Source organism: Globicephala melas, chromosome X (genome assembly GCF_963455315.2).
Source record: "Globicephala melas chromosome X, mGloMel1.2, whole genome shotgun sequence".
Classification (NCBI taxonomy): Eukaryota; Metazoa; Chordata; class Mammalia; order Artiodactyla; family Delphinidae; genus Globicephala; species Globicephala melas.
In genome coordinates, this window is record NC_083335.1 from 115219626 (window position 1) to 115239244 (window position 19619).

Consider the following 19619-nt stretch of genomic DNA (forward strand, 5'->3'; position numbering starts at 1 on the left):
CAGATACACAAATTCCGCAAAATTCCTATTTTTCACAGCATTTGATCCAAAGGTAGAACATTATAGTTCAATCCATCACATAGCTGAGTATTTATGGGGAGTTTTAAACCTGTGAACCATTGATCTTGTCTTATAAATAGGGCCACTATCTGATGAGTGGTGTTTCAAATACGTAATATGTAGGCAGTCTAAAATTGTAAAGAAAAACTTGCTATAGCGGCTGCTTTCCAAAATTCAAATCAAGATTTTGGGGGGCTTGTAGAAAGAGTATCATGAGCTGATTTTTCTTAGGGTTTTCAAATGTGATGCTATAAGAGGGTTTTATTATCAAGATGTACGATGCCTAATAATATCTACCACTGTTTTAGCCTTATTCACATTTTTAAACCACCAAAGGTCATTCATTTTCCAAGCAAAAATGTGTCTATTTTCCATTGAAAATACGCTCGAGTTTGGTTTGCTATTTCAGTGCCTGCTGGAGACTTCTTCCTTTACTGCTGATTTATAATCCTTAAAGAACAGATGTTTAGACTGCACCTGCTGCACCCTTAACACGGGAAGCCAGAGAGTTACAGCACACTCCGGCACACCTAAGCATGCTGGAATGCGAAAATGTGTTGTCTGGCTCCCTTCCCCAGAGCTAGACTGCATGTGTGATATTTTCAATGGGTTATTTATAATATCAACAAGACACATCGTCTTAGTGTGCTTTTTTTTGCCATGTCGCACAGCTTGTGGGATCTTAGTTCCCCAACCAGGGATGGAACCCGGGCCCTTGCCAGTGAAAGTGCAGAGTCCTAACCACTGGACCGCCAAGGAATTCCCTAGTATGCTTTCTTTTTCTCCAATTCTAGGAAGATTTCTGGTGGCTTTTCATTTAGCGCTATTTCATACAGAGACGCATGGCTTTGTTCCCGCATTTACATGACCATCGCCTCGCCCTGTCACAAGTCTGAACGCATCATGCAGTTTCATGGCTTCTCCTCATTTTCCTCAGTGATTAATACAGAAGCAACAAATTTGTGTACATGATGCAAACTGCAGAAATTTAAATTTTTAAAATACTCCCTGCCCAGATATCAAAGGGGAATTCATTATTTCCCTAGGTTTCTCAATATCTACACATCTTCAAGGGCATCCAAAATGTATAAGGGTGGAGAACACAAGAAACCTCATAGAGGACATGAACAGATACACTTGAAAAGATCTATCTGCCACTCGGCACCACCCTACTACTGTTTTTTTGGTCTTGAAACAACTGGGAAGATCCGAAGGAGAAAACATATTCTAAATGGTGCCGAGTAACACTACTAGGGTTGCTTAGTTTCTGTCCATCTTCCCCAGCTTCCATTTAGAGTTCATTCATATTTTTCATTTCCTCTGCTCCAAAGGTAGGCATGTTATCACTGAAGACAGAGAAAGATCCAGAAATTCCTTGCCTAACTCAAATAATGGCCACATGTAAGCTCTGCTACATTTTTATGTCCAAACACAATCATTTTATAAAGTAGGACAAAACCCATCATGTATTTCCCAAGATGTGTCATAGAGAAGCAATGAGCTGAAAATACTGGGAAGACAGTAAGCGCTCAGTATTTCTACATCTTGGAGTAATTACTTCCACAACAAGGAAGACATTTATTTACAAAGCATGCAGACTGGCAAGTGGGAAAGATCTATATTGTAACCATGTCGGACATGCTAAGTTTTTATTAGACAAGTCTTAAAAATCTGTTCCTCTGACAATGATAATAAATACTACAACTGTTACTATTTCCAGGAAAGAGATTTTAGCAACTAAATGATACATCTATTAGAACAGTGCTGAAAAGCCTTTTATGATGAAAAGTGCCTCTTACAAAACAGCTTCTCCAACTTTAAGGTGCACACGAATTAGCTGAGCATTTTGTTACGCTTCGGGTTCAGATTCAGCAAGGCTAGGGTGGGGCTCAAGAGTCTATATTTCTAAAGAGCTCCCAGGTAGTACTGATGCTGCTGGTCCCAGGAGCACACTTTGAGTAGTGAGCCTTAGCATGTTTTAGAAACAGGAAGTAAACTATTTCTGTTGGAGGTTTCAACTTGGGGCTCCTAGATGGATAGCAGTTGACAGGTGTCTGTGACGCCATTGAGGTCAGTCTGGCAGGGATTTACCAGGATGGACGTCAGAACCTACTCCTTATCTGACACTGACCTTGGGAGACCCAGATCAAGGCAAAAGAGTCCATGCGGACTGGTCTGAATGAGGAAAATATAACAAAGTATGTCCCCTGAACAAAGGTAGCACCTCACATTCAAGGTCATCTCCATTAAATGGAGCTGTAACTCCTTTCCTTTCAAAATGAGCAGAGAGCGTCCCTTACGATCTGGAATCAAAGGGCTCCCTTCTCTTGGCAGTATCCTGGGGTCAGTGTCTATCTTAGAAACCATATCAGCAGCCACAACTCCAGACAAGGTACACAAGCCATGGCTTGGCCCTAATCTTTGCCTGAGATATTGATTCTTTAGCAGAGCAGAGTTTGAAAGCTCTGGGAAACTTGCCTCGAAGCCTCTACCCTACTTCCCTCCAAAAGGATTTATTGAGCACATATTGTGTCTTAGAACTCACCTAAACTTTGTAAGAACACAAAACAATCACTTGGTCATGGTTCTCCAGGAACATGTACAAAAGCTGATGATAGGAAACGTATCCATAAGATAATTTGAAAGCAACCAAGAACAAACTAGATTGAAAACAGGTATCCCTAGGGAAATCGTATCCATCCTGTTAGAACCGTTTCCTCTGCTGCCTCCTTCCCAAAGGAGGCTGGACTCACAGCCAGCGGTGCTGTCTCCTCCCTCTATTCCCCACATCAGTGCTCAGCAAACCACAGCTCATGGGCTCGGCCCACTGCCTGTTTTGTAATTGAAATTTTAGTGGAACATGGCCATGCCCATTGATTGAAGTAATGTCTATGGCTGCTTTGGTGTGAAAATGGCAGAGTTGAATAATTTGACAGAGACTATGTGGCCTGCAAATTCTAAAATATTTGCTATCTGGATCTTTACAGAAAAAGCGTGCCAACCTCTGCTCCAGAGTAATGAGCACCTTCCGGACATCACTTCTACTGCTCCTATATTACAGTGCACTCTAGATGGGGGATGGGAGCGTGGGGAGGCTGGGAGGGCAGTGAGAGAGAGAGAAAGAGAGAGAGATCTCCAGGGTCTCTCTGGAGACCCTACTTGTACGAAGAGTAGTACAAGTCCAGTTGACGTCATTCATTTTATGGCATAAGTGACCCTGTATCCTACAGATATACAGTTCTCTCACAGGTTCCAAACTTCCTTATATCCGAGTAAGTCATGGACCACCAGCATAGGATTTGCCTAAACTTGGAGCTCAATGAACAGAGTTGAATGAAACTCAACTCTGGAGTTTTTCTAGGGCACAATTGAAGCTGTGGTATTTAGGACAGTGAAATTACCGAGAGCAATAAGCAAACATCATCTGATTATACCTGTAACAAAATTAGCAGAAACCAAATGGTCCTTTTGGCAGCAAAACGAAAAGTGGCTCTTACAGCCATTTTGTGTGACGGGGATTTTTGTGTGTGTGTGTGTGTGTGTGGTACGCGGGCCTCTCACCATGTGTCCTTGCCCGTTGCGGAGCACAGGCTCGGGACACGCAGGCTCAGCGGCCACAGCGCACGGGCCCAGCCGCTCCGCGGCACGTGGGATCTTCCCGGACCGGGGCACGAACCCGTGTCCCCTGCATCGGCAGGCGGACTCTCAACCACTGCGCCACCAGGGAAGCCCCTTGACGGGGAGGCTCCGTAATGAATTGCAGCCATAAAATACATGATATTAGCACTACCAATCCTTGGTGAATCTTTACTTCCAAGCCATAGCAGAGATAAGAGCACAGTCCGTGCCCTTTCCAATGCAAACAACCGAGAAACACAGCCATTGGCACGCAGGTTTATGGGCGGCCTGTGTATTTCTCCTTCTGCCCCAGCAGCCCCACTCATCTGGTATTTTACAGTCTTAGCTGGGCTCCAAGGACCCAGCAGGAAGAGGCAGTAATTGCCTTTTGTAAGCAATTAACTTCTTTCTTTCTTTTAAAATTTCATCCTTTAGGTTCATCAATTTTTAAGAATGGAATAAAAATATACACCTTCTGTCATTGCCTCTGGAAAGGAGATTAAGTCAAATCCTTTCCAAACTGTCTTATTCGTCCACCGTAAGCTCTGATGCTCAGCATTACATTCATTTACTATCATTCTACTGGCGCCACAAATTCCATACTTTTGCAATTGTGAGTCCATACCACTCCTACTAGTTGCTAAGATCATGGCAGAAAGGAGTTTCCAAGATGCTGGTGAGTCATTGGCCCTTTCAAATAAATGTATTTAATTTTTATGGGTATAGCATGCTATTTACTTTCCTCTCACTAAAAAAAAAAAAAGAAATCAAAAAATTGTACTTTTGCCTAAAACCAGATTCTGTATCAGAAGTTTATATGTAAATTTAGAGGATTAAAAAAAAAAAAACTTAGAAACAATTTGGGTGAAAAAGACTAATAAGTGTGATTAAATTCAGTATACTTGACTTAGGCATGGACCACAAAACTACACGGTAAAAACTGTGCATTTCAGTGAATGTTCTTTCCTAAAAATTTAAAATTTACACAATTCCCCTAAAGCACAGGGGAATTGACCTTCATTTCATGAAAGATTAGAATATAAATATTCCAATAAACGCTCTGGTATCTTACATCCAAATGCCATTCCAGCATGACAAGGAGCCGTACTTTGTTTATGGAAGATAGTGAGGTGTGAAGGAAACATACAGGCTGAATTGGTGTGCCTAAACTTGTGATGGTTCTAATAATGAACTTTATTGTGTCTGCTCCTCTGTGTTGAATGACAAAAACTGAGAACTCCAACTCAGTGGAACCTATACTCCATGTGGGGTACAAGGCATTGACTCTAGCCATCCTTTAAAATGCTGGTTAAATTCTCACCTCCTTCTGGAAGCTTCTGCACTCTAGTCCAGTCCACAGTGAGGTCTCTGAATTCCTTACCATCTCACACCTCCACTTGGTTGTCCACAGGCAACTCAAACTCAGCACATCCAAAACTGAACTCATGTTCATTCTCTCCAGCCTACTCCTGTGCCTAACTTCTGAGTCCCTATACATGGCAACCCTTGTACTCCAAGAGAGGCTGCAATGAATTCCACACATTTCCTGAAAGATATCTGCCTTCTCTTATCTTGGAGGGTTTAAGATTTCTGGCCCCTGAAGCCTAGAAGCCTTCTCCAGCTCTCCATTCATTCTCCCAGCTGACTTATTATCCTTCTGGCTTAATGGTTCATCCTCCGAGAAACAGTCTATCAATCTGCTCTGTCCAATACGGTAGATACTCACCACATATAGCTATTGAACACTGGAAATGTGGCGAGTCTGAACTGAGGTGTGCTGTAAGTGTAAAATACACATCAGTTTTCGAACACTTAATAGGAGAAATATATAAAATGTTTCATTAATAATTTTAAAAAATTGATTACATATTGAAATGATACTACTTTGGATATATTGGGTTAAGCAGAATATACTATTAAATTTCACAATTTCTTTTTATTTTTAAAATATGGCTAGCAGGCGAACTAAAATAACATATGTAGCTCGCATTATAGTTTTTTGTTGGACTGCTCCAGACCCTTGGGACAGGATCAGGTGCTCCTCCCAGATTTCTTTATACCCCCCATTCTTTTTGTTAATTTGCCTGGTGACTTGTCTATATGTTCTGGGCTCTGTTGGCTGCCCAAAGCATGAAATTTGTGGTCTTGTTCGGTATTATACCCATAACTGATGTCCAGTAGGTACTCACATGTTTGCTGAACAAGCACAAGAACTACACTAAGAATCAAGAGACCAGAGCTGCAGTCCCTGGGCCATGGTTAGTGTGGGAATTAAACCAGGTCCCTACTGGCCCTTGTAGATTCACTGACTGCAAATATCTAGCATGGATATTTAAATCAGGCACAGATGCGGAACCTCTCTCCCGGGAGGGGAGAGGCTCAGGGCAAGGCCTAGGGGTGTAGGTGGGAGGGTGAGGGGAGCAGAAGAGCTAGCTACAGTGGGGCTGGCAAGGTCCCTAAAGCAGCTGGGCAAATTCACCACACGCCACACCACTGGGAAGCTCCCAAAGAAGCCAGCATTCAGGAATGGCTGTTTCCAGAGACACCCTCTTTTCTCTCTCACCTCCAGATAGTAAGGAGTAAGCAAGCAACACTGCCCCCAAAGTACTGGGTATTGCTACCTGAGTTGACCATCTAACTCCATAACAGTGTCTCAGGACCCCCAAGTCACCTGTTCTGTGATCTCAAGATGCTTCTTATAGAAAAACAGAAACTTAATTTATACCCACAACAAAAAAGTGCATAAGTGATCAACTGCTCAGTTTATTTAATGAAAACATCCACATCAAAACATGTTTTGTTCATAGGCTTTAAAAAAACATTTAACTGCAAACCCAGTTGTCGAATTCATCATCACTTGCAAGTTCAAAGTCTAAGTTAGCTTCATGCTGTGATACATGTTTCTGATGTGAACTCCTGAAGTCATTAAGATCATAGGCTTTATTCACAGAAAGGATGCCAGCCATCAATCATGACACACAAGACAACCTAACACAGGCCACTCTCATTTTAGTGAGAAGAAGGAGCGAGCTGAAAGTAGCTTTGTCTAGAGCACACAGGAATGAGTTGAAAAGGAAGAGGAACTGCATACAAGAACACGCCACAACTACGGAAGCCCACGGGCCTAGAGCCTGGGCTCCGCAACAGTAGAAGCCACCGCGATGAGACGCCCGCACACCGCAATGAAGAGTAGCCCCCGATCGCCACAACTAGAGAAAACCCATGTGCAGCAATGGGTTTTTTTTAAAAAAAGGTTCTTCACGGTTCTTCTTAAAAAAGAAAAAGAAACATAATAAACTTCTTTAGTGGGCTGCAAAATCCATAATCACTATTTATATTCTATTTATGCCATTATATTGCATGTGTATTACTCTCCCATTGATATCCAATATCTTACGGCTAAAAACTCTTTTCTGGGAGATACAGTCAAAAATGCAAAGGCATATTGGGAATTTTGCTTTTCCATTTTCATTTCTTTTTTCTTTTCTTTAAATGTAGCCTGCCTAAAGCTCCTATTCTGGAACCTCTCCAATCAGCCCTGGAGAATTTGCCATTCTAACTCTCAGAGGGTTTTGTTGTGTTTTTCTTCTCACCCACGGCCTGCCTTCCTCTGAGTCTGGGATTTTAGCCCTGTGTCCTTGAAGCCAATCTCTGTTTATATAATTGTTCTAATTTCTTTCTTGCAATTACTTTTCTTTCTTCTTTTTTTTAAAAATCTTGCCCTTTGCTCCATTTCTTTTTCATCTCTTGCCCCAAGAAATTTCTCTTTCTGGCAGGCTCCTCTTGTTCCCTTTGGCAGTATTTCATAGAGGCACAAATGGTCATGATGAGGAAAATGTGCACTTGCAAAGGGGGCCTCACCCAAAGAGATAAAGCCACTCTGCAGATATAATCTCATCAATCTACCCTAAACTCTGCAAGGAGGAACTCATTTCCTAGTAGAGACATGAGAGGGTAAAACAGCTGTATCCTGAGCCTTAAAGAACAAGGAACACCAGAACACCCAAAGCAACCTACAAATTCAACGCAAGCCTGACCAAAATTACAATGGCTTTTTTCATAGAACTATAGTTCTATTTAGAAAACTAGCTCTAAAGTTTGTATGGAACCACAAAAGACCCTGAATAGCCAAAGAAATCTTGAGAAAGAACAGAGCTGAAGGTATCACACTCCCTAATTTCAAACTGCACTACAAAGTTATGGTACTCAAAACAGTATGGTAGTGGTATAGAAACAAACACATCAGTGGAACAGAATTGAGAGCACAGAAATGAACCTACACACATATAGACGATTAATTTACAACAAAGGAGCCAAGAATATACAATGGAGAAAGAACAGTTTCTTCAATAAATGGTGCTGGGAAAACTGGACACCCACATGCAAAAGAATGAATCTAGACCACTATCTTACACCATACACAAAAATCAACTCAAAATGGATTAAAGACTTGAATGTAAGACCTGAAACCATAAAAACCCTAGAAGAAAACATTACCTCCTTGACATCAGCGTTAGCAATGCTTTTGTGGATCTTACTCCAAAGGCAAGGGAAACAAAGGCAAAAATAAACAAATAGGACCACATCAAACTAAAAAGCTTCCGCAAAGCGAAGGAAATGAAAAGGCAACCTACTAAATGGGAGAAGAAATGTGCAAATCATGTGTGTGATAAGAGGCTAATATCTAAAATATACAAGGAACTCATACAACTCAACAACAAACAAACAAACAACCAGATTAAAAAATGAGCAGAGGGGGCTTCCCTGGTGGCGCAGTGGTTGAGAGTCCGCCTGCTGATGCAGGGGAAACGCGTTCGTGCCCCGGTCCGGGAAGATCCCACATGCCGCGGCACGGCTGGGCCCATGAGCCATGGCCGCTGAGCCTGCACGTCTGGAGCCTGTGCTCCGCAACGGGAGAGGCCACAACAGTGAGAGGCCCACGTACCACAAAAAAAAAAAAAAATTGAACAGAGGATCTGAAGAGACATTTTCCCAAAGACATACAGATGGCCAACAGGCACATGAAAAGATGTTCAACACCACTAATTATTAGCAAAATGCAATTTAAAGCCACAATGAGATATCACCTGACACCTGTCAGAACGGCTATTATCAAAAAGATAAGGAGGGCTTCCCTGGTGGCGCAGTGGTTGAGAGTCCGCCTGCCGATGCAGGGGACACGGGTTCGTGCCCCGGTCCGGGAAGATCCCACATGCCGCAGAGCGGCTGGGCCCGTGAGCCATGGCTGCTGAGCCTGCGCGTCTGGAGGCTGTGCTCCCCAACGGGAGAGGCCGCAACGGTGAGAGGCCACAAAAAAAAAAAGATAAGGAATAACAAGTGTTACCAAGAATGTGGAGAAAAGGGAACCCTTGTGCACTGTTGGTGGAAGAATTTTTATATTTAATGATCTAACCCTATAAGGTTGTTCCTATACCCATTTCACAAATGAGGAAACTGCTAGATCTGTTGCCCAAAGTAATCTAGCTACTAACTGGACAGAGCCAGCATTTCAAGGTAGGTTTGTCTAATTCATATCCTGGGTCTACAATTTTTTTCTTTTAAACTGTTTCTTTCTTGACACACTAAAGAAAAGGATTAGCACCTCCCCCTGCTCCCTCGCCCCCTTCACCCAGCCTGTCCCCCTGCAAGCACCTGACCTTGGAAGGCTCCCTCCATGGGAAATGAGAGCTTCGCCTACTGGAGACCTTCTTCCTGTGAGCAGGAAATGCCCGCCAAGGGACACGCCATGCACACCATTTTGTTTGAAACTTGAAATGCATGTTCCCAAGAGGCACGATCTGCCAGTACATTCTCTCTGGGCCAGGTGTTGCCAAGGGCACATGGGAAGCCTAGAGCCTGGGGACATTTTCCTGCGCCACCTGTCCCTACCCTGCCACAGGCTGTTGAGTGCTTCAATTTTTCAGGAGGTTCCCTAGGGCAGGAACTTTTTTAGCATTCTACTGGGAATGCAAATGTGGAGACAGGAAAAACAAAACAAAGAAAACACTGCAAGTCCCCCAGGACCCTTGTTGGCCCCTTTAATCTGTAAACAAGGCCCCTTATATGCACACACGTGACTTCATATAAAGAAGATTAACCACTGTGCCGCTATAAATAAGAGATGGCCAATAATTATTAACAATGCAGTAAAAAGGGAAGTGTGTAAATATGAAAAGTTTTCATATAATCTTTAAGAGAGAAGGAGAAAGAAGAAATTTTGCTTCCCTACTGATCTAATTATCTCATCATCCAGCCTCCTCTGGAATTATCTACAAGGGCAGTATTCCCTGAAAGATGTAATAGCTCAATAATTAGTTACGGGCAGGTTATCTGCAAGAAAGAACTGCAGAAAATTAAGTCCTTTTAAACACACGTCTTCGGCCAGCATTCTAAGCCTGGGTGTTCATAACACTGCCAAAGGGAGCCCAGGCTCGGTATTTTAGTGGACGTTGTAACCCAGTGGATGAAACCAATCCCAGCACACAACTACTGTTTTCTAGTTTACAAATGAGGACTCTGAGATATGACCAAAAGTAGAAATATGCCATACTTTCGAGATCTACGTTCTGAAGCAGCATCACCACCATTTTCTAATTACCCCTTGCTGATGAGGGGAAACACGTTAAAGTGGCAAGTTTAATGAGGTATTTTCATATTAAAAGTGTGCTCTGACACCTTATACATTTTGTGGTTCAAGCCCCTTATTCTACCCATTACCAAGGGCTGAAATACAGGACCGTTCTTCTGCTGGGCATGTTTTAGGCGTGATCGGAGTGACGGTGCCAGCCCACTTTGGTTACCATATGTGGCGAATTCTATGTAGCAGGAGTTGGGTTGGATGAGATTGGGGCAACATTCTAGGGTTGCCTCCTTAATTATTTTGTTTTAACCTGAAAATACTTTACAAACTCTGTTTATTCTATAACCATGAAAGCAAAAGCAAAAAGTTTTGTGGCTAAGTAATCAAATAATCATAACGTTGAACAGGAATATCCACACCCATTGGACTATTACACCTGTGGGCGGGAGCACTGAATAAATATCTGCTGGCAGAGGACTGCATCACTGACTCATTGATTGCTAATGATGAGCTGTGCTTCTAAATAACCCCACTGTGTCTAACACATGGTCCCTAATCACAAGGAGCTTTCAGTAATCAGAATTTGCCTCTGTATTCAGCAAGGCAGCCGGCAACAACTCAGTTGAAGAGACTGATGCCTGCCCAGCGGGTCTTCCTACACCCCCAGAGAGGAGAGGCTTACAAACCATTTATGGCTAAAGCAGCAGCTTCTTCAGCTCTATGAAGGAAGACCCCAGGAGAAGCCTGTGCCTGGCTTTGCTCTGTGACTTGAGCTCTCAGGCTCCACGCTGGCCTCATAACAGATATTTTACATGCAGCAACTCTTCTTTTAAGAGCACCTCCAAGTTATCACGATTAGGTTTGGGGAAAAAAGTTGAGTGATGGTCTTAAGAATTTTGAGTTGTACAAACTTAGCTTTCACACTGGTTTCCACGTTCTCTTTTGCACTTCTGAGTGTGGCGAAAAGTGGAAGAGAATAAAAGTTCACATAAAATTTTTCAAAACTCTTAACAATACCCTAGAGCAGCGATTCTTAACTAGGGATGGTTTTGCTTGTCCCTACCTCCACTCCCATCCAAGGGACATCTGGCAATTTCTGGAGACATTTTTGGTTGTCACAAGTGTGCGCGGGGTGCTGCCATTGGCACCTAGTGGGTAGAGAGGCCAGAGATGCTGCTAAACATCCTACAGTGCACAGGACAGCCCCCAACACAAAGAACGATCCAGCCACCCGTGGCAAGTGTGCCAAGACCGAGAAGCCCTGCTCTAAAGAGAGGGCACAGAAAAGTAGACAGAGGGGAGTTGGGAGTCCAAGAGACTGGAGGTTGAGTCTGGGCTCTGTCTTTGGCATGTAATTGAGCTTCAGTTTCTTGTTGCAAAGTGAAAAGTCCCTTCTCCTTTCGTTGTGGTTGAATTAAATGAGATGAACAACGCCAAGTACAGAGATAGGTGTTCTTCCCTTACTTTCAGGGTAAACCACCTTGGTAGTCAATGAAACCACAGCAATGTGTCCTCAACTATGTGCATTGCCATCTCCAACCTCCCAGGGTTCCAGTGATAGCAAATAAGGGGTGAGCACGATTCCCCTGAATAAAAGTCCAACAGCGAGCACCACAAACACACCCTCCTCCGACCTCCTTGCTCCCTGGCCTATATACCGGCCAAGCGAAATCTGCTGCTCATGTGCGCTTTGGACTTTGCTTCAATTCTCATCTGTGTTTAGGAACCGCCAAATCCAATTTGCCCTTTCCCCTACCATTCCAAACCCTGCTTGCATCACCCCTCCTTTACGGAGTCTTTTTCGATCAGCCCTGATATCCAGTCACCTAACTTTATGACAGAACCCATCTTGTGTGCTTTACTAAAGTTCTTTAAAATTGTATTAGTTTCACCTCAGATGTCCTTGGAGAGTATGTGTTTCTCATAGTATTTATCCTTGCTCCATTAGTTATAAACTCCTTAAAAGCAGGCTTTGTGTTTCTTAATTCTTGAGCGTCTTTCCTTAAGATGGCATGTGATTTGTGACAGAGAGAGGCTTCTGCTCAGGCACTGACAAGGCTGCTTCTGCTAAGCTCTTTTCATAGTCAGGAAGGTCGGATTCACTCGGGTCCCGAAATATCTTTCTACCCACAGAAACATGGAAAGAAAAGTTGAGGAGAATGTTTGTGAGGGTCCACATGCTGAGTTAATTGGGAGATTGGCAGCTTCTTTAATGGAACGCACACGGGAGAACAGTTTCTATGAGGAAAACATGAACAAGAGGAGGAGGCCTTGAACTAGGGTCTTTGAAAGTATCTAGCAGAACACATTAGATGTTCAATAAATATTTGTTGCTTAAATGGTTGGATGGATGAACACACACGAGAGGGGTAACCAATGAAGGTCTTAGAAGCCTAAAGCTAGGTTTCTGAATTTGTTCTCCGTAGTAACAGAGAGCTATGGAAACATTCTGATGAGGAAGAAGACCTATCTAATGTGACAGACGTAAAAGAGACATTTAACATCTTCAGGGAGGAATATCTGAGCGATAGACCTTATTAACTCAGCTTCATCATCTCATACTAGGTCTCAGGAAAATATAATGGTACTTTCCTAAAGAAATTTTGGAGAAAATTTTCTATCTCATTGGTTTTACTATATTTTAAATAAACACAAATTATTATAACAAAACTACGATTAAAGTGACATGTTTACGTTCATTCACGGATATAATTAATTCATGTTTAACATGTGTGAGCCTGGGACTTCCCTGGTGGCGCAGTGGTTGAGAGTCTGCCTGCCAATGCAGGGGACGTGGGTTCAAGCCCTGGTCTGGGGGGATCCCACGTGCCGTGGAGTGGCTGGGCCCGTGTGCCACGGCTGCTGAGCCTGCGCTCTAGAGCCCGCGAGCCACAACTACTGAGGCCCGCATGCCTAGAGCCTGTGTTCCGGGACAGGAGAGGCCACCGCAATGGGAGGCCTGTGCACTGCGGCGAGGAGTGGCCCCCGCTCACTGCAACAGCAGAGGGCCGGCACGCAGCAGTGAGGACCCAACGCAGCCAAAAAATTAAATAGATAAATAAATAAATAACATGTGTGAGCCCAGTCACAAAGACCTCAGGCCCTTCTATCCTTTTTGCTGGAAGAAAAACATCATAGTTATTGTAGTCAGTCAACAATATTAATGAATAATTCATTTTTTTCTCTATGTAACTGCAGTTGAATGGATGGGGTAATACCGAGGTAAAAATTGGGTCTTAAGCACTCCTGAACATGGGCCCATTAATGGTTGAAACTGCACGTATTTACTATTAAAAAAAGGCATACTGATCACTAGTTAGATGGTTATCACATAGGGGTAAACAAATAAAGAATATATAGATGTTACTACGATTTCCAATTATGTTTAAACAGAAAGGCACAGAGAATGCTACCTACTCAAAGATATTGAGTTTTACTAGTCATCACACAGCTCAGAAGGGAGGGCTTTAGTCTTACTGGTTTTAACTGTGGCTCCATTGTGACTGGAGCTTTACTGGATTTCACAGTAATGGCATCTTTGTAGCTAGAGTAAAACTATAGTACCGATATTTGTAATACTGGCATCCTGGATCACAGATTCCTCTTTAAAAAGTGTTTCATCTGCCCCTAACCATGAGACCCAGGAGGGTAAATCAGCATTTCCATTTCAGAGATGTTGAACTGACTGGTCCCATGTTAAATGGCTGATAGTTTTTGTCTCAAAGTGCAGCAGAGTTCCCAATATTCCATGTCAACTATCTGAGAGAATGGACTCTCAATAATAGGTGAGACATTTTTGGATATTTTTACCTAATGGATGACTTCATATTTCTCTGCTTAGGGTATCCAATTATAAGGCAACTATGGATAATGTATTTGAAATAAATTCAAAGATTTTTTTTCTTCTCCTCCTTAGCTTATTTTAAGGTTGCCTTTGAAATACTCATCACCTTGCTTCATCTTGAATGTTTGCCAGTGCTTAACTTCAAGAAGGTAATTGTAAAAGCCAGTCTACCTCAACCTGAAAAATCATAACCTCTAGGAATAAGATTTTTTTCCTGGAGAGATAGTTTGCCAAGAAAAATTTTTTTAAAAAAGCAAGAAAGGAAAGGAAGGATTGAAGAAGGGAAAAATAAATCTATGTTAATTCCAAATATCCAAACTATTAAAGCTGTACTTTCTTTCTTTTTCTAAAATATTTATTTATTTATTTATTTATGGCTGCGTTGAGTCTTTGTTGCTGCGCACGAGCTTTCCCTAGTAGTGGCGAGCGGGGGCTACTCTTCGTTGCAGCGTGCGGGCTTTTCATTGCGGTGGCTTCTCTTGTTGTGGAGCACCGGCTCTGGGCGTGTGGGCTTCAGTAGTTGTGGCACATGGGCTCAGTAGTTGTGGCTCGCGGGCTCTAGAGCGCAGGCTCAGTAGTTGTGACGCACGGGATTAGTTGCTCCGCAGCATGTGGGATCTTCCTGGACCAGGGCTTGAACCGTGTCTCCTGCACTGGCAGGCGGATTCTTAACCAATGCACCACCAGGGAAGCACCTTAAGCTGTACTTTCTTATTTCTTGGAGATCAGCAAAATTTTAGGTCTGGAACACTGTACCCAATTGTCCAGGTCATTCTAAGCGAATGACACAACTCAATTTAATTTTAAAGTAGAAAAAAACATGCTTTTTAAAAATCCTTTTCAAAATTAACATTTTCTTAAGGAATCAAGGCACTGCTTCCCCACCCCGCCAATTTTGGTTGCAGTCCATCATCAGGGTGCCTCAAATATTAAAGGACTTAGATTTGATCATGCTCACTTTCTATGTTCCCTATACAGGCAGTGTGAAAGCAGCAGGGTCAAACACGTATTTATAATGCACCTTTCCTTGTAAGATCAACGAGGGCTCTTAGGACATTTCCTCCTCTATGAACGTCTGTCCATAAATTTCTATACTCCTATCATGGGAGTGAAAGAGCAGATGTCTGCCTGGTCCAGGGTATTAAGGTGACTCATGCTTGGGATCCCATGGTAAGGGTGACAATAGGACTTCACTTGGGCCCCACTTAGGGCACATCTGTCACCTGTCAACCTCAAGTCATGCATGTGCCACAGAAGATGAGCAGTTTCTGAAAGTTAAATAACTTCACCGAAATGAACAGTTCCCTTTCTGCAAGAACTTCCATCACGCTGATTCTACATAGAGCCAGAGCACAGACACACAATAAGCTCTGCGCGTCAGGCGACTTAATCCTCCTTTCAGCACAGGCATAATGATGGCAGCATCATCTTACAAGATGACACCTTCCTACCAGCTCCTTTGTTACGTCTCCATTTTATGCGATCTTGATGTTAGTTTTTCCTGCCTCTGTATGCTACCTCTTTTGTGTTCTGTTCAAAAATACTTCCTTTTTAAAAGTATAATTTGTCCTAGTGCTTTGACACCACCTCAAGTAGATATAGCTGGAGCCAAACCACTGATTTATTCCTGACAAAAACAATTTACACACATTTGCTGAAAATGAAAGGAGGCAAATGCTGCTTCAATTCACTCAGTCCACTGAGATTAAATTCATACACATCCGCAAAGGCAAACATGATGTGTGGATGTAACTCTAGTAAACGGAATTTCTGACTAGTTCACCAAAATTCACTCATTCTTACGAATTCACTGATTCACATCTCCACTCATTTATTTTGACCATTCAATTTCAGATGTGATTGTCATTACACAAATGGACCTTTTCATAAAGAAATGGGAAGAGTACATCAGTGCTTTTTAGTACCTTAGTGCAAAAGTAAATAGAAATTGTATCATGCAACTGTGATGAAAACAAGGGACTCATCTGTCCTAATTTTGATTTTGGCTTTTTTCTTTTGTTTGTTTCTTTGTTTTTTGGTAGCTCGGATTTAGTGTCAGTTTAAACCATTCACTTGGTATAAAATCAGATCCCTCCATTAGACACTACCCATGGAAAGGACCTTATGTAGAATAAGCATGCATGTTTTCCTTCCCCGTTGTTTGCATTAAATTGGAATACATTCACTTAATGTTGCATGAAAACCTGTGAGGTGTCACCTTACAACATAGTAGTGCTAGACTTTTGGCTGAAACTCAACACACCGTCTCCATTTCTCAAAAGTAAACAGATAATTTTTCCTGATGGCTCATAAACTACAATTTTATTTTAATCTATTTTGAAAAGTCAGACTGGGTCCATGTGAGCTGTGGACCAGCTACTTCTCGTGTGAGAATGAAGCCCTAACATTTGGACAATTTCCCAGCACGGAGCCTGGTCCAACAGGAAAAAGCAGTTAAAATGTCAATCAGAGTGGTCTGCTGCTAAAATGTGAAGGAACAATTGTTAGGAGATAAACACTTTTTTTAGGAGACACCACATAAAGCTATACAAAAATGTGAGTTTCATTCGTTGAGGCCTTCAGCCTGAGATGAAATGCAGTCTTCAGCCGTAAACGGATACGATGTTGGAAATCTGATTAACAAGCTATATTGCACAGCACAAGTTGGCCAGGGACAATGGACTGCGTGTTGGAGGTAAAACTCTCGTAGATACTTGAACTGGCCAAGGTCTGTGGGTACTGCTTTCTCTTTACCTCCCAGAACATAGCGATGGTAAGACTACAAGTCTGCACACTGATATTTCCAACTGCCTTAGGGCTGCATCATGAATATTTCTGAGTGAGCAAGCAATCGAGCATGCATCCCTGTAGCAGGCGCACGTAAAAGTTTCCATAGCAACACACACACATAGATGCACACACATAATTCTCCCCATTTTTGGAGACAAATACAGGAAGAGAGAGAAGATGGAACTAACTAGAACCCTCCAGAAATGAGGTGGTTCAAATACATCCACACTTCTAAAAAACATTTCGATGCTCCTTAAATGGACCCTACCTTCCCCCAAATGCCGACTGAGTCATCTCTTGCTCAACTCCAGCCATTCTTTCCTACCTATTCCTTTAGGAAGAAGGCAACAGCTCTGCACATTGATCTGGCCCTCACGGTCCACCCCCCTAAGCATGGTCCTCAGGCACTCGCAAAAGTCTGGGTTCGCTGCGTCCCTCGCTAACAGGGGTTCTTGCTCTTTTCTTGCTTCCTTCCCCTGTGATGTGAAGACTGCAGGGATTCAGAAATGCAAGTTCTTTTGACTCTCGCGAAGTTCTAAAGAAACCAACGTGTTTTCAGAGATCACAGAAGAGGGGTGGAAGAACAGATCACAGGAAGAAAACTTTTGGGAAAGATGGAAATTAAAAAGAAGAATTGGAAGATCTCAGTTAGCCCTGCTGAGTGAAGACCAGGGCTGCATTTGGAGAGACAAAAGAGGTTCTAATCACACGCTGTAGAAGCATGATCCTTATCATTTTTTTCATTGTTTAGTCTCACAGGCATTTCTGAGAACACAAACCCAAAAGCCTTATTCTCAGGGGAAAAAAGGGTTCTATTCTCACTCCTAATTCTCCACTTGTATGAATGAGATTTGTATTGATAAATTCCCAAATATTCAGCCTGGATGTAGGCTTTTACCATTCTTGCCTCCCTGACATCCACCTCTTCCAACTGGGACCACCATCTCTTTCAGGAATAAAAAGTCAAAAAGTCCCACAGGGCTTCCCTGGTGGCAGAGTGGTTGAGAGTCCGCCTGCCGATGCAGGGGACATGGGTTCGTGCCCCGGTCCGGGAAGATCCCACATGCCGCGGAGCGGCTGGGCCCGTGAGCCATGGCCGCTGAGCCTGCGCGTCCGGAGCCTGTGCTCCGCAACGGGAGAGGCCACAACAGTGAGACCGCGTACCGCAAAAAACCCCACAAAGTCCCACAGAAAATCTAATTTCAAAATGTTTTATAGATTCCTAAAACCTTTTAGGAAGAAAATGCAACTGTCTACTGGCCTTTCTCCAGGGAAAGCACGAGGGCAGGGAAGCTGATGGCTCAACCCAGGCATGGGACCCAGGGTTTCCATCTAACAGCAAAAGATATCCATACTCTGTATGCTTTTTCTCATTTCAAATAGATGTGGCAGGAATGATTTATCGTCAGAAGTTGTTCCTTACACTAAATATTTCTTTCTTTATTTTGGCTTGCTCTCAACAGTTACACAACCCGCCATAATCACGTATTCTAGGCACTGCATTTATTACTCAATCTATCCCTTCATTTAAGCTTAAAGCTCACAACTCTGCCAAGCAAATGCTTATTAAAACTTAGGTCTTCAAATATCAGAAGTACAGCATCAAAGATGATTCAAGTGAACTTAGAAAACCTAACTGAAATCCAACAGAACATTTGTTTTGAGGCACAGAGGGCATTGAAAAGCTGTGTGTTGGGACATTCATTTTAGGGTTTGGGAAGGCTTCTTTCTCGAATGTTTTACAATAAAATCCAACCACCCCTCTGTTTTCTGTCACCAAGACTTTCAGCCCTTAGTACAGCTGAGCTGGGAGCCATGTGGCCATCAGGACACGAACCCCCAAGCAAAATACAATCAGGGACCATTTCCCTACATCCTTCCCTTCAATCATCAATTCTAAGAGTAGAAATGCTTCCAAGCTTGGAATTATATATTTGTTCCAAATCAACCACGTTTTGCTACTCCTCTGCTCATCCATTAGAGTTGGTGGATGAACGAAAGCTGGAAAACCTTAGAAAGGCAGAAAGAAAGTTAGAGTATGTGACAGAGTCCTTCTAACCCTAGATTCCTTAGGTTCTGTCTTCTGTTTTTTTCAGAGGCAATCACTTAAAAGAAATGCTGTCCATATAGACTCAAAATACTTACTACTGGGAAATAGACAGTACACTTAATGACGTAAGTGGTTATGACTTACAGTTGAGGATGTGGTGAAGAGATCATTGGCGGGAGACTCTCATCTGGGGTGATGTTAGAGAAGGGAGCTCCATTTCCTGAATTTCATCTTCACTTTTCGTTTTGGGCCCATTGCTTTGCAATGACAACCTCTATTTTTGGTCCCGGTACAGCACTGTGGCCCCAACGCACCCGTCATTCTTTTTTTTTTTTTTAATTATTAATTTTATTAAATCTTAAGTACACATCTTTTTTTTCTTGGCTGCGTTGGGTCTTTGTTGCTGCGTGCGGGCTTTCTTTAGTTGCGGCGAGCGGGGGCTACTCTTTGTTGCGGTGCGCGGGCTTCTCATTACGGTGGCTTCTTCTGTTGCGGAGCACAGGCTCTAGGCGTGCGGACTTCAGTAGTTGCAGCACGCGGGCTCAGGAGTTGTGGCTCACGGGCTCTAGAGCGCAGGCTCAGTAGTTGTGGCACACGGGCTTAGTTGCTCTGTGGCATGTGGGATCTTCCCGGACCAGGGCTCGAACCTGTGTCCCCTACACTGGCAGGTGGATTCT

The 19619-nt window shown here is 43.0% G+C and overlaps 1 protein-coding gene across 13 annotated transcripts in view; it reads right to left on the bottom strand.

Annotated features, from left to right (window-relative positions):
- Window positions 1-19619, bottom strand: part of FRMPD4 (FERM and PDZ domain containing 4) — a 797331-nt gene that overhangs the window by 197130 nt on the left and 580582 nt on the right. The window contains exon 1 of one of the 13 annotated variants that reach the window (XM_060292302.1): window positions 19087-19509. The exons of the other annotated variants lie outside the window; for them this stretch is intronic. Coding sequence (XP_060148285.1) covers window positions 19087-19112 — 26 coding nt within the window. The 5' untranslated portion in view covers window positions 19113-19509. Of the gene's footprint in view, window positions 1-19086; window positions 19510-19619 lie in introns of those variants that run through there. 13 annotated transcript variants of the gene reach the window in all.